This window comes from Microplitis demolitor, chromosome 5 (assembly GCF_026212275.2).
Source record: "Microplitis demolitor isolate Queensland-Clemson2020A chromosome 5, iyMicDemo2.1a, whole genome shotgun sequence".
NCBI classification, from domain to species: Eukaryota; Metazoa; Arthropoda; class Insecta; order Hymenoptera; family Braconidae; genus Microplitis; species Microplitis demolitor.
The window spans coordinates 3,879,183-3,895,767 of NC_068549.1; the positions used below are offsets into that span (position 1 = coordinate 3,879,183).

General features: G+C 27.7%; 2 protein-coding genes across 3 annotated transcripts; both read right to left on the reverse strand.

Moving 5' to 3' along the window:
• Positions 1 to 6,667: 6,667 nt before the first annotated feature.
• Positions 6,668 to 11,821, reverse strand: LOC103569040 (aminopeptidase N-like). Of its 2 annotated transcripts, XM_053739183.1 has the most exons (13): positions 11,793 to 11,818; positions 11,532 to 11,632; positions 10,926 to 11,381; positions 10,585 to 10,836; positions 9,521 to 9,701; positions 9,045 to 9,162; positions 8,882 to 8,963; positions 8,207 to 8,559; positions 7,851 to 8,134; positions 7,492 to 7,685; positions 7,112 to 7,408; positions 6,943 to 7,012; positions 6,668 to 6,875 (listed from the first exon to the last, which is right to left on the reverse strand). In XM_053739183.1, the coding sequence occupies exons 3-13, from the start codon at positions 11,372 to 11,374 to the stop codon at positions 6,753 to 6,755; spliced, it is 2,403 nt and encodes an 800-aa protein (XP_053595158.1). In that variant the 5' UTR covers positions 11,375 to 11,381; positions 11,532 to 11,632; positions 11,793 to 11,818; the 3' UTR covers positions 6,668 to 6,752. The 2 variants fall into 2 exon arrangements, with proteins under 2 accessions (XP_053595158.1, XP_053595157.1); XM_053739182.1 differs by lacking the exon at positions 11,532 to 11,632 and having other exon boundaries at positions 11,793 to 11,821.
• Positions 11,822 to 12,587: 766 nt separating this feature from the next.
• On the reverse strand, positions 12,588 to 16,140 carry LOC103569041 (aminopeptidase N). The gene is made up of 11 exons (XM_053739310.1): positions 15,698 to 16,140; positions 15,357 to 15,608; positions 14,943 to 15,123; positions 14,651 to 14,771; positions 14,506 to 14,587; positions 14,106 to 14,440; positions 13,749 to 14,032; positions 13,387 to 13,580; positions 13,007 to 13,303; positions 12,773 to 12,851; positions 12,588 to 12,710 (listed from the first exon to the last, which is right to left on the reverse strand). The coding sequence occupies exons 1-11, from the start codon at positions 16,138 to 16,140 to the stop codon at positions 12,588 to 12,590; spliced, it is 2,391 nt and encodes a 796-aa protein (XP_053595285.1).
• Positions 16,141 to 16,585: the final 445 nt, after the last annotated feature.

The window sequence follows — 16,585 nt, forward strand, 5'->3', positions numbered from 1 at the left end:
AATCCAGCCTCACTGAGTAAAAAAAAAATTTTGAGCCTCAAATAAGCTCAAAGATCCTCAATAAGTCTCGATGAGCCTCAAATCAATCTCCCATACGAAAAAAATATATATCCGGGCAAATCTGCATATATGAGACATATTTATATATATGTTGCATATATATGACATATTCCAGATTTGCCCGGATATATAAGGATATATATTTTTTTCGTATGGGAGATTAATTTGAGGCTCATCGAGACTTATTGAGGATCTTTGAGCATTATTTGAGGCTCAAAATGCTTTTTTTACTCAGTGAGACTGGATTGAGGCTCACTTGGGTTCAATGAGACTAGATATTATGACCCGGGACAGTACTCGATCACTCCATGAATTTTTATATCTATATTTACTAAATTTTACTAAATATAGATATATGAAGACATGACTGATCGGGTACTAGTTCCTTGATCGGGTACTCGGTCTTTTAATTTATCAGTCTTATTCATAATATTTTTTTTTTTTTTTCTAATGATATACTTCGTCAAATTTGAATATTCATGATATTTTTGAACTCTTGTAATACCTCAATACTGAATACATGCAGAAATGAATGAACTATGCGATAGAACTAGACGGCAAAATAAAAAATGTTACAACAACGTTTTCGGAAAATGTATTCATTTCATACTAATCGACACAGAAGTTTGAAAACATTGAAAATTTTCAATTTTCAAATTCTAATCTCTCAAATTCTAAAGTTCGGTCAAACTTTTCTTTTTTTACACCGCAGTTTACAAAAAATAATCATTTTATTCCATCTCTCAGTACTTCAATTCATTTTATAATAAATAATAATTATTGAAAGACAATAATAATAATAATAATAATAATAATAATAATAATATTAATTACGACATAATAATAAGTATAGAAGAGTATATAAATTTTAATTAAAAAATTGTATAATTTTTTGATACTTTGTTAGTACTTCTATTAAATTATTCATTACTCTACGTGTGATTTAATTAAAACATTAATTTTTCATATTAATTATTTAATTACAGCATCAAAATATTTATTTTATTCGTGATGAAAAATGGTGAATTTTTAATTTGAAATTTTTTATAAAAGCTTGACTTTTATTATGAATTATAATGAAATCTTGCGCACAAATTAGATGCTATAATTACTAATTATTACTAATTACTAATTATTACTAATTACTAATTACTAATTAATTGTTATTATAAATAATAGTTACAGTACATGACATAATAAATAATAAAAGTATAATAATGATAATTTTAAGTAGATTTCTAACAAAAAAAAAATTAATAATAATAATAATAATAATAATAACGTAATCACTCCTGTCAAGTCAATGTTAATAACAAGTCAAATTATATATTATAATAATGGAAGAGTTTTGAAAATAATTACAAATTTACCCACAGTAATTAATTACAAAGTTCATATTATTAAGTAAATAAATAATGAGCTAATAACTATTGTTATTTAAATTATAATTTTGAAAACTACTTCAAGTAATTAATGAAAGTCAGTTTTATAAAATATTATTATTTATATATTTTTAGTTTTTTTTTTTGCTTGCATTCAGTAAATTAAAAATGACAAATAATTATTAATAAATTAATATATACATATATATATATATATATATATATATATATATATATATATATATATATATATATATGTTGAAGTAGCAAAAAACATATACACATATATATATATATATATATGTTCTATGTTACATTAGACATTAGATTTTGAAAATTCATCATTTAGTTTCTGTCATTTTTTCTTTTAATTTTTGAATTAGGAAACCAAATTTGATTCAACAATAAACAATATTTCATTAAAATAAATGTTAAATAATAGAAAAGTCTATACACTTATTGTATATTATAAGTTATTAATATTATTTGTTGAAAAAAAAAAAAATCTTTATGCCTGAGTAAACTTGGTACAGCTTTAGGATACATTTATAAGTGAAAAAACCGAGTATTTTCTTACTGAGAAAAATAAAACTCGATGAAGAATAAAGTATATTATCTATTAAATATATTATAATTTAAATGAATACTAAATATACATAGATATTGACTATATATGAGCATAGATTTAAGTAGATAAGAATTCGTTATGATAATCCAAAAAAACAAAAAATATATATACATCAAATAAAATATATAAAGATATTAATATATATAGAAATATAAAATTGTGGAGTTTGTATTAAATAAATAAATGTGATTGATATTTATATGCATCGTGCATTTGAATTTATGTGTACAATCAGAAAGTAGTTGTAGATTTTTAGATTATAAACAAAAGTAAAATAAATAAAGTATTTATGAGACGTTAATTTTTATATTGTTAAGCAGCAAAATATTAAGTTACGTATTATAAATTTATATCAGGTTCGTTCGTTATGACAATTGATTAAATAGTTTAACATGATGGAAAATATAATTATTTGGCATTATGAAAAGTCGCTTCAAAACCTCTCTATCCAGAACAATTCTCTTCAAGCTCAAGTTCTACTTTGAAACTTCTATTCAATGCCATGGCTATCCGAAATAACACTAAGGTACCCGCGGGTAATAAGGCCTAAGTGACAGAAATGATATTTAAAATAACCGCTTCCACTAAAGGCTACTCTAGTAGAAGGGTCTTGCATAGAGATGTTACGACAAATTTATAGAGTCCCGATACCACGTTCCCTGTCTTCTATATTTCATCATCCGTCATATGCTGTCGTAGCAAAGAAGAAATTATAAAAAACAATCTAGTCTTCTGATTCTTAAAAAGTATTGTTGCTAAATTTAAGTGATGATTCATCTCTAATACCAATTTTATTACGCTATGAAAAATTTCCAACAAATTTTACTATGAGCGTATTGTAACACCGGACCATAAGAAAACTGGTACAAAATTTACAAGTATCCCATAGTAAACGGTATGCGCAGACGATACAATTGGGACCTATGCGCATACGTTTACTATGGGACACTTGTAAATTTTGTATCACTTTTCTTATGGTCCGGGGTTACAATGCACCCATAGTAAAATTTAATGGGAATTATTCACAGTGTAAGTATAGTTAAACTATGACAGTTTGTTTAACCCGTAGGCCTTATTACCCTACTGTAGTAAAATAAGGCCTATTCGTATGGTTTTTATAAAAGTATAATTTTTTGTTTGCTTATGGTAAAAATTACCATCACTTCGTTACATTTCATGGCTAGTGTATTGAAAAAAAAGATTAATGATACATTTCGATAATTAAATGCAATATTTTCGATTCTATTCAAAATCTCCCTTAGCTAGGCCTTATTACCCGCCGGTACCTTATTGATTATTGACTCAGCTAAAAAATCATCGGTAACTGAAAACACGGGAATTTCCATGTTAGCTAATATGTTTTTTCAGCTACCGATGATTTTCTAGTTAAATCTATGATGAATAGTATTATTTCGGATAGTCTTGGCATTGAATAGAAATATCGAAGTAAAACTTGAGCTTGAAGAAAGTTGTTTTGGATAGAGATGTTTTGGAGTAATCAGTTCAAGGATAGTTTTATTCTACGATAGACATGTTCTAGGTAGAAAAATGATATAGAGCCGTCTGTGCATAGAGAGGTTTCGAGCGACTTGTCATAATGCCGATTATTTTAATTTTTGTTAAAAATAGTATTTTGTAGCAAGAGATTAAATAGTATATTGTGTCACAAGGAATGAATCAAAACGATTTCAGACCAGAATGAAGTTGGCTAGCATCACCCAAAGTCTGAAATCGTGTTTCATCCAAAGTTATCCACTATATTTTACATGATTACCTGCATTTGAATTTGAAGTTTCAGTGTCAGCATCCAATCAGAGACAAATTAATTTTAGACCTGTGGTGTGATCAATTATTAGCGTAAGCGTAAATTGTCATTTGCAATTTATGAGTAAACAGGAACTACATAGAAAAAACGAATTTCTTGGCGTAAGAAATATTCTGCATTATTTTGCGGCATTAGACTGAAATTGGCTTCGAAAAGTAAAGAATAAAAATCGATGAATTGATGTTTTGTAAAATACTTTAATTACATATTTAATAAAACAAAAAAAAAAAATAGTAATTACAATTATTATGATTACAGTAGAGTAAAAAAGCATAGATATATATTACGGTGATGAATATACATCAGCTTTATATAAATATAAATATATTGTGTGATTTAATTGCTTGAAATTTAGAAGAGAAAATATATGATTAAATACCAGTGTGGAATTAAAATAATTAACGCAAAGTATTAATTAATTGTTTGATTAATTGCATTAACCTTATATTCAATTTCAGTTCTTAACCACTGGCTCAAGTGGTCAAATTGAAAAATAAAATTTTTGGTTATATTTTTTAATCCCTAATGGCAATAATTAATAATTATGTAGTGTAATTATTGCCATTTTGATATGAATAATAAATTAATCAAGTAATGAAAAATAATTTATTGGAAAAAAAAAAAATATATTGAATAGTCAAAGGACAATAAATTTATAACTTTATAATTATTATAGTTTATAATTATGTAGTATGAAGTTAACAAAAATATGTGTAATTGTGTCAATAGTGAAGCAAAGAAAATAATTTAATAAATTTTAAACAAAATGTACACTCTTGCAGGACGAGGGTTCATGAGAGTAATTAAAAAAAAATAAACGAATAGAAAATAATAAATGAATTAATGGTTAAATAAAAAAAAGGAAACACCTACAAGAGTGTGTTATTTTAAATTGTAAAATATATTTTTGCAGATATTTCTAAACAAATATAATAAGAAACAATTAATTGTCTAATCTCATTTGATAATAAACAGACGACGATTAATTGATAGCAAAAGTTATTGCGCACAAAAATATATTAGTATGGATAAAAATTTTTTTTAATTAATTCAAAATGTCCGTCATTAATTGCCTAGTGGCAGCAGCTAAAAATAGTATATATAACAGCGAGTGATAAAATACAGTCAAACTCCATTAACTGGGATAGTTAGTCTACGGGAGAGCGGAAATTTCTTGGAATTTCCGAGTTAACGGATGCCCCTTTTTCTTAAAAAGTAAACTATGACGCATGCGCTCTTACATTACATGAATGATGGATTGATAAAATAGTGGGGGTCAAGATTGAGGAAAAGTTCCAAGATAATGAAATCCAAGTTAATGGAGATCGACTGTACCTGATCATTCATTTGTGTTGTTAACCGTGCTAAAAATGTTATTTTTTAGTTGTATCCACTACAGCTAGCGTGCGAAAAATCTCAAAGTAAGAGACATCTTTCGACAAAATTTTTCATCACATTTTCAAAGCCTATTATTACCTGCAGCCGATAACCTGCTGCCTATAGGAACTCATTGGCGCATTTTTCAAGTACACTCAAATTGTACTAGATGTATACATTAATTTTCGTAGGAAATATATTTCTCACAAATACTAATGTATATATCCAATACATTTCGCGTAATATGTTTGGGGTGTTGACAGTCGTTACAACTCGCAATCGAACTCGATATATAAACTACTATTTTCATATCTTTACAACATATCGCAAAATAATATTATTGAAACTCTGCAAAAATATATAGTAAAAACAAATGAAGTTAACATGAATAACATTAATAATAGATGTCAGCAAAACAATACATAAAAAAAAGATCATAGATGTAAAAATTAAAAGATGTATGTATGATGTTAATACAATATGTATATGTGTTGCAAATATAATAAATGATTTAATGTAAACACTAAGACAGTCACTATTGTTTATTTATTTTTCTATTTTCTTATTTATTGATGGGCTCTATTGATTCAGTGGTCAGCGTTGATAGTAATGAAGATATTCTACTAATCCATACTTTCGCCAAAATATATCGATCATAGCTGAATACATTTTCTTGTTATGCGAGAACAATTTAAAAATTGAGATGCTAAAAATTTTAAGTCTTTATTCAAATTGGTAAATCCGTTCGAAGAAAAAAAATTTCAAGAGTAATTATATTATAGTATCTTGAAGTAAAGTTAAAAAAAATCATGATGCCATTCAAATAAAATCATGAAAATTGATTTTCGACTATTGCTTGATTCGTCAATTAAATTTATTACTGTCGTTTTATATATTTGTTTCAAATCTAATTAGTGCCCTATTATACCCCATCTACTCGGACCATTCCATATATATATATATATATATATAAACAACTTTACTTTCCAAGTCGTTACAATTCCAATAGATAAATAAAAACATAAAAAAAAATCTATAATAAATAACAATATCAAAATTATTAAAAACCAATTATAAGAAATAATAAATTTATAATTCAACTTTTATTGGTGATAACATTAAATATCAATTTTTTCTTTTGTCACAGACTAATAAAATAAGTCGTTTGACTCAAATTAAAAAATTGAAGATAAAAGAAATTTCTATTAAATGATTCGACAAATTTATAATCATCGAAGCGTTAATGATACACTTAATTTTAATCACATTTATAAGTCTATTAATTAATGTTTTTTTATGATTGAAAATAATTTTTTTAACGTGGCAAAAAAAAAAATGATTAGCTTATCAAGGCGTCATTAAATGATAAATCAAATGATTTGAACTTTAAAAAAATTGAGTTAATTGTTTATTGCTGGAAGTACATTTTATTTAAACATATATATAATTGCTTAGGAAGGACAACAGAATGCACCAAAAATTAAATTTTGAATGAGTTGACTACGTCATTCGCATGCTCTACTCTGAAGGAAGCAGTATCTAGATGTGAATGAGAATTCTCTGGGTTAATATATTGCGCGTAGTAGTTTAATATTCTTTTGAACTAGAAAATAAAAAAATTATATTGAAATCATTCTTCTGAATTGATAAAATAATCATTCAATACTTACTTTCTCAAGTTGATTTTCGTTTTTGATTAACTCTTCAAAGAGAACGCAAATATCTTCTATCAGCTCAGTGCTATAATAAAGAAAATCCATAATTATATAAGTTTCGTTAATTGATAAAAAAATATGCATATTTTATTTTTGTGAGCATATATAGGGTATTCGGAATTACTTTTTATCGATTAAATCTCGATTTTCATCGATGAACTCGAAAATAACATCTACACCATTAGTGCTTTGCTGCGCAATTCCCAGGAAAAATAACCACGGATTTCTGTCAATTAATTCACCCTTTACAAACATTGTCATTAATTTTTGCAACAATTGATTGTCTGATGAACACATGAGTGCCAACAAAATGTCATCGTCTTTGTTAATTAAAAACTTGCTTAATAATTTATTCCATGTATCTTTATTGGCACTACGAATTCCGGCACAAAGCATTTCTCGTCGAATATCCGGCAAAAGTCTGCATGGAAAAACAGAAACAAAATATTTATTGACATTTTTAAATCAGTCTATATGGATATGAGATAAAGAAATTGAACTGACGGATGCTGAACTGGGTCAGTGAGCCAATTTTCGAGTTTAGTTAGCGTATAGTTTCTGCAAAATTTCGATCCATAGAAGCAAGTCCACTTTATAAATGATATTTTTTGAAGTCTTTTCATCCGATCATTATCGGTTGATACTCCATCGGACAATATAGTTCTTTCTAAGCTTTCAGATACCTCCGAAATCATGTTCTACAAAGAAAATTTATTTTATTATTACTGTAATAGCAACTTTTGATGAAATATTCTTACATGATTAAAAAAAAAAAATGGCTCTAAAAACCATTAGAGCAGAATAAGAAATAAAAAACTGTTCGTGATATCATAAAAGATTATTATTTGTATTTTTATGTGTACCTTGAACATTTCATAATATTGTGAATTAGATATCGAGGAATATTGAAACAAACGGAACATTTTTTCCCAAAACGTAGCCCATGGGACGTATTCTGTTTCTAATCTGAGATATCTCGCTAAATCAAAAGCGATATTGAAATTCAGGTATCCAAATTCAGCCAAAACAAATGCGTCGTCGATCAGCTGTGCACGATTAAGCACATGAATTTTATGATAATTATTCGATTTGAGATACTGAATAATTAGTTTCCAATTTTTCTCATCGTAATTAACACGATAGTAGCCTAAAGAAAAAAAATCGATTTCACATTCGAACCATAAATGCATTATTATTTCTTACAAACCGAACTACATACCGAACTGTTGTTTATTGGCTAAGAGCCAGTTATCTCGAGGGGGTGCTGTAATTTCAATCGATGCCGTTTCAGGATCGAACCAATCAGTGACAGTAGTATTACTAAAATCAGCATCATTTTCACTCGCAAAATTTATTGGTACCCAGTAGTCAGGCACTAAGTTTGCATCCTTCCTTCTCGAAAACGGTGACTGCGTTATAGTCGCTTTATTACTGCTGTAATCTCTATTTATTGTTAATATAGCCATGCTCATTCTGCCCAACCAACTTTTAAGAGCGTTATCCAAAGTATCATTGTTGTTTCCAGCCACATCAATCATTTTGAAGAAAACATTCGTGTTTCGAATCTCTTCTCTAGATGCATTTCGTAATTTAGAATAAAAACATAGATCAGTAATTTATTTATGCACAAAAATGTATCATACAATATGATCAGAGCGAGAAAAATTGGGCTATTTAGAGCACTAATTTTAGTAATACTATCATTTAATCAGTACAAGCAGAGAAAGTAATTTAATATTTAACTTTATTAATAGAATAGAAAATAGATCAAAATCATAATTATACTAATGCAATAATAAACATGAACTTAATGTTATATCTATTTCAGAAAATCTGATACTGCCTCAGTAGCCCATCTCTCTCCATTCTATAATATATATATAGATATAAGTACCTGTTTTGTAAGTAATTTTGAATGACATTCTTGAAATTGTTTTCACCAACTACATGTTCGAGCATTCGAATCACGAAACCACCTATATTTTAGATCATTGTTACAATCGAGTATTTATTTTTTGAGATTTATTAAAAATTTAACAATGATAGATTTAACATACGTTTCGGATAAATATTTACACCATTAAATTTCCTACGGCTATAAAGATAATCATCTTCAAAGATACCGTGTCGTTGATGATAAGCATATACATCCATTAAGTTCCATGTTTTCAAAGCCTGTATTTTATCAAGATATTATATGATTGCACGGAAAAAAATTGTAGCTGCTACAAAAGCATCTGTAGTTAAGGTTACTACAAGTTGGAGTAATCTCAACCACAAATTTTACTACATGTAGCCAACTACAATCATAGATGTTTACTACAATATTTAGTTGTCAGTACTATTTATGTAGTATTTTTTACTACATATTGGAGTACCCGCTACCACAGTTTTTTTCCGTGTAACATAAATTTGAGAATATTTTAAATGATTTCTGTAGGAATACCGCCCAGAAAAACTGATTTTTTTATAACGTAATTGACACTATGTGCGCAACTGGTTAATTATATATGTATCTGATATTTTACTATACCTCATCGGTTATATGGTAGCTCAGATATTCTTTAAGAGTATATATCAATCTTCCGTAGTTATGAAGTCGACTAGGATTATAGTTTTCGAATGCATAATCGGTCATTAATTTTGCTATGCCGAGGAACAATCTTTCATTACCAACAGTTGGAGTGTATTCCTCTTCAACAAATAATTCCTCACTATAAAATAGATAGATTTCCTGTTTAACATCAATAATTCCTGGCATATGTTGAAAAAAAAGAAAGTGGAGCAAAGTGACCCTCAGAAATCAATCAGTCATCAATATATTCAAAACTTAGTTAACTAAATTTAGGTAAATTTGTGGATTATTGTAAGTTAAATAGACTTGTTGAATATTTCTTAAGGTCTACTGGATTTTTTTTCCACTTTCTCATTCTTTTCACTATATTTATATGTAGGCTAAGTGGTACCGAATATTCGACTTCCATTTTATGCGTAATTCTCTTTCATTGCATGATGTTGTGATTTTCAGACTGAATTTTTTTTTTTTATATATATATTTAATGATAAAATTCAAATAAAAAAAGGCCTATAACTTTTTACGATAACTATAATATACAAAGAAATATGAATTTTTCAAGATTTAAAAAATGACGAATGCAGAATAGTTTCGATGCATTGAAAATATATGAAAAATTATGATGAGATATGATAAGTATTACTTTTTATGTTCTTCGTACTAGTTAATAAAATTCTCAGATTAAAATAAAAAATGATATTTGTTAATATTGTTTTTGAGTCATTTATTACACGCGCTCTATTACGTTTTCTCTCCTTCATAAATCTTAATTATTCATATCTTATAACGTTTTCTAGAAAATTTTATAAACAACAGTATGAAGAACATTACAAAAAAGTTAAGAGCTATAGAACTTTTTTTATTTGTACTTAAACAATATGGCACCAAATTGCTTTATTATAACATGCGTTTATCAGCGTTAGAACATATTGAATAGAACCACGCAAAAAATTAAGTCCGAATAGTTTCCGGTACTCATGCAAGATATTCTCTTGATTATTAATAAAAAATGAAAATATTACTCGACATAAATGAAGTCTCCATCTTTATATTTCGACGTGTGAAGGTTGGGCAGTACAATAAAATCAAATTTAACATATTTGTTTTCTTTGTACAAGATACCGGTATAATTTTCAAAAGCTTTCATTAAATTTTTAACATTTTCCATCAAGTATTTTCCATGTCCCAGAGCGTTTCTTCTGATCCATATTCTAATTGCGTGATTATTGGTTTTATCAAAACTATTGTCGTCAAAATTTGTGAGCGCTATCCATCTTGAGTTTGTAATGGAAATTAATTAAGCAATTGAAATTTTATTTATAAACTACGTGACAAACAATTATTTATATAGAAAAGTACTCACTCGTGCAGTGTAGCATGAGGTGAGCTTACACCACGATGATACTTTAAATATAGAGTATAGTTGCCTCGTGGTAAATTATGCGGAAATGTAAGTTCCAATAACCCTTTCTTGTTAATTAAATACACATCAGTTGTATAACTTTTAATGGAATCAACGTTTTTTAGTTGAATCAGGTCGAGTGTATCAAGATTTTCCGTGTTAAATATTAATGTATCACATTCATATTTTATTTCAATATCCATTGAGAGTTCACCGTTTGACGTAAAAATATATGATTTTGGGTCAGAAATAGAATTGAGTGCATTATTGCTTTCACTATTGATATCAACCTTTTTATACACTGAACAAATTTGAGTCTCTGCCGAATTACAAAATACGGCTGACGGAAGCAATATTCCATATATTAGTATAGCTATCATAGTTCCCGCGCTTTGTTTCGAAATTAACATCTCGATTCTAGAGTAATTAAATATTAAATGTTAAAATAAAATTATAAAATTGCTGTAGTTAAATTAAAAAATTAACTAATCGTCAAAAGTTAAATCGTTATGATCTTGTGTCGTTTCATTAAACTGTTAAAATTAATTAACATTAAAAAATATTTACTTTCTATCTCGATCATGATAAAAACAACCTCATAACTATGTTGTAATTATCTATTGAATTGAAGAACTTTTTTTTATGTCTTAATTCTATTATTATCCAATCTATGAATATAATACACACAGTTTACATTATCATTAGATAATAAGTAATGACTTTGTGACTTGGAAATTTCATGTCGAAACTCGTATAAAATTACATTAATTTAATTTTTAATGATAAGATAATTGAAAAAATATTATTATTATTATTATTAATACTCACAAAAATGACCAATTGAAGACTTTCATTAGCTATCGAAAATATTACTGTGTCTCAATTTCAAGTACCGTCATATTTATATGAAGATTTGTCCAATGAAATCCCACCACATTTTCTTATGTCATATCTGAATGACATCATGAAGTTTTAAATACTAATTTTAGGAAAAAAACAGAACATGCTACAGACAGTGAATAAATTCCAAGCACGTGAAATCCAGCCATAAAAATTAAAAACGCAGGTCTAAGTGCGCCTCTCTAAGAAATATTTAAAAAGTTAATTGTTTTCATATAAATCAATACTTTTTTAAGTAAAACAAAATGCTGGACAATCTGTCGAGTTTTTTTTTGTGTTTAATCTAATGACCATTATGACTTTATTTCACAGGTTTAATTAATTAAGATAATAACCAGATACGTGTTGATTGAAGTACGTGAGCACTAAATCATTATCCGTGAAACTCAATGTCTTCAGCATTTGTCGATAATTTGGCCACCTTAATATCGTGATGAATCGATTGTGCTTGACGAATAATGACTATATAGTCCGCTTGTTATTATTAATCTACTGTTAAGTGATTAAAATCGAAAGAAAAATGAATTCGTTAAAAATAAAAACACACACTAGAATTTTTTAAAATTTGTATATAGATATTTATTACATGTTTATTCTCAGTAAGACTTTTAAGTTTTTTTAATTTCAATCAATAGCGCGTAAGTCGTAGATAATTTATAAACTGTTTTTACTTGAAATTTGATTATTTATTTATTAGAAATTTATTAGACGAGGATTTTATAATTAAACTTTCATCAAGTCAAACACCTTATTTGCACGACGTACTTTATCCGTGGCAGTAGACAAATATGAAGCAAAATTTACAATTCCAATTGAGCCAAAATCATGAGTCAATATTCGATAAAACTGCAAAAATAATAAGAAAAATACATTTTCTTTCTTATATTTTATGAAGTGTCAGTGCTTACTTTTTCAAGTTGGACATCATTACTGATAAACTGTTCGATTACAATGCAAACGTTATTCATAATTTCATTATAAATTGAGCTGAAACAAAAGTAGTTTAACGTGTGTACAAAAAAAGTTACTGTACAGGGTATAGAGAAGAGTCCAAGCAAAAAGAAACAGAAAAAAAAATTATCGAATTTGATTTGGTTCTCCTCTATATATGGGTTAAGGATGTATTGTGTGGTCACAATTACTTTTTATGAAATAAATCTAAATTTTTGTTCATGAATTCTAAAATAGCATCCACGCCATTAGTGCTTTGCTGCGCAATATTCATGTAAAAAGACCACGGACTCCTGTAAACTAATTCGTCATTGACAAACATTGTCATTAATTTTTGCAATAGTTGATTATCTGATGAACACATGAGTGCCAACAAAATGTCATCGTCTTTGTTAATTAAAAACTTAATTAATAATTTATTCCATGTATCTTTATTGGCACTACGAATTCCGGCACAAAGCATTTCTCGTCGAATATCCGGCAAAAGTCTGCATGGAAAAACAGAAACAAAATATTTATTGACATTTTTAAATCAGTCTATATGGATATGAGATAAAGAAATTGAACTGACGGATGCTGAACTGGGTCAGTGAGCCAATTTTCGAGTTTAGTTAGCGTATAGTTTCTGCAAAATTTCGATCCATAGAAGCAAGTCCACTTTATAAATGATATTTTTTGAAGTCTTTTCATCCGATCATTATCGGTTGATACTCCATCGGACAATATAGTTCTTTCTAAGCTTTCAGATACCTCCGAAATCATGTTCTACAAAGAAAATTTATTTTATTATTACTGTAATAGCAACTTTTGATGAAATATTCTTACATGATTAAAAAAAAAAAAAAATGGCTCTAAAAACCATTAGAGCAGAATAAGAAATAAAAAACTGTTCGTGATATCATAAAAGATTATTATTTGTATTTTTATGTGTACCTTGAACATTTCATAATATTGTGAATTAGATATCGAGGAATATTGAAACAAACGGAACATTTTTTCCCAAAACGTAGCCCATGGGACGTATTCTGTTTCTAATCTGAGATATCTCGCTAAATCAAAAGCGATATTGAAATTCAGGTATCCAAATTCAGCCAAAACAAATGCGTCGTCGATCAGCTGTGCACGATTAAGCACATGAATTTTATGATAATTATTCGATTTGAGATACTGAATAATTAGTTTCCAATTTTTCTCATCGTAATTAACACGATAGTAGCCTAAAGAAAAAAAAATCGATTTCACATTCGAACCATAGATGCATTATTATCTCTTACAAACCGAATTACATACCGAACTGTTGTTTATTGGCTAAGAGCCAGTTATCTCGAGGTGGTGCTATAATTTCAATCGATGCCGTTTCAGGATCGAACCAATCTGTGACAGTAGTATTACTAAAATCAGCATCATTTTCACTCGCGAAGTTCATTGGTATCCAGTATTTAGTTGACGATTTTTCATCTCTTTTTCTCAAAAAACGTGACTGTCTTATAATCGCTTTATTACCTTTGTAATTTCTATTTATTGATATCACAGGATATCCTTTCATATTGACCCAATCATCCAACACTTTCTTACGCGGAATGTCAATCAATTCCGAAAATAAATCAGTGTTTTGAGTATTCCTTCTTAAGTCATACAAATGTAAGAATAAGTATAATTTAACTACATGTGAATTTACTATCGTAGATACCTTCTTTTGAGATACTCTCGCAGTGCATTAATAAAATTTTCTTCCCCTGCCACATGTATCGCCATACGTATTAGTAAGCCGCCTATAGTGATATGTCATTATTATAAACTGGTTTACTTATAATAACTATGTTTTTTTTACCTACCGTTTGGATAATTGTCGAATAAAACGTATTCATTCAAATGACCGTAAAGGTAATCATTTTCAAATATACGATATCTTTGGTACCGAACATACTCATCCATTAAATGCCATGAAGTGATGGCCTATATTTTAATGAATTATTATCAAAAAACTATTGCAACTTATTCTGATTAGTTAAAAACAAACGACCGCCAATAAATCATGTTTAATATTAGTTACTTATTGGTTACTAATTCTGTGACTTATTGAAACAATTAGGGGTCATATGTTTGTTACTGATAATTGTGCTTTACCTTATTTATTATATAATACTTAAGATATTCTCTTAGTTGAAAGATTAATCGTCCGTATGGACGAAATAGACTGGGTTTAAAGTATTTGAATGCATGATTGATCAGCAATTCTGTTATGTCGCGGAACAATTTTTCATTACCATCTGTGGCAATGTATTCTTCGTCAACAAATAATTCCTCGCTATAAAATAAATGGATACCCTATTCAATATCAATAAATCCTGGCAAGTGTCGATGAAAGAGAAAAAAAATCAAAGTTAGCCTTAAAAAGTATCATCTATATTTATAATTAAGTTTGGATGAATTTGTGTACTATTGCAAGCCAAATACTTTTAGAATTTTTTAAGGTTCACTGGAAATTTTTTTTCATGCTCTCATCTTTTTTTGCTATATTGATAAAGAAAAAAATATTACTCGACATAAATAAAGTATTGGTGGCTATGTTTGAACATGTGACTTTTGGGCAGTACAATAAAATCAAATTTAACATATTTGTTTTCTTTGTACAAGACACCAGTATAATTTTCAAAAGCTTTCATCAAATTTTCAACATTTTCCATCAAGTATTTTCCATGTCCCAGAGCGTTTTTTCTGATCCATATTCTAATTGCGTGATTATTGGTTTTATCAAAACTATTGTCGTCAAAATTTGTGAGCGCTATCCATCTTGAGTTTGTAATGGAAATTAATTAAGCAATTGAAATTTTATTTATAAACTACGTGACAAACAATTATTTATATAGAAAAGTACTCACTCGTGCAGTGTAGCATGAGGTGAGCTTACACCACGATGATACTTTAAATATAGAGTATAGTTGCCTCGTGGTAAATTATGCGGAAATGTAAGTTCCAATAACCCTTTCTTGTTAATTAAATACACATCAGTTGTATAACTTTTAATGGAATCAACGTTTTTTAGTTGAATCAGGTCGAGTTTATCAAGATTTTCCGTGTTAAATATTATTGTATCACATTCATATTTTATTTCAATATCCATTGAGAGTTCACCGTTTGACGTAAAAATATATGATTTTGGGTCAGAAATAGAATTGAGTGCATTATTGCTTTCACTATTGATATCAACCTTTTTATACACTGAACAAATTTGAGTCTCTGCCGAATTACAAAATACGGCTGACGGAAGCAATATTCCATATATTAGTATAGCTATCAAAATTCCCGCGCTTTGTTTCAACATTACTATCTAATTACTAACAATCAAAATAAATGAAATTATTAATCTGAAGTTTTAAAAAATTGTAATTAAGCCCTTTATTTTTATTAATACAGAAATAATTACCACCGTAGTCGACTTCATAAAAGTTAGTTCGAAAAATAACAATTTGTATTTTATAAAATTTGCTACTAGTCTTAAAAAAAAATAAATCATCAATTCTATATTTCAAGAAATACTCATATAAAACTAAGACCAATTAAACCACTCCGTGTTCACGTGATATTGCATCATCTATGAACAGGACTAATATTATTGCGTTATTTTTATTGCTCAATTTGAAAAATTCAATTACTAAATAGACATAAGGATTTATTGGATGTAGATAATAATTTTTTTTTTTTTAACCAATCATGTAACAGTGATTATGTATTGTCATTATTTTACGACTAAAAATAATTTTTTATCG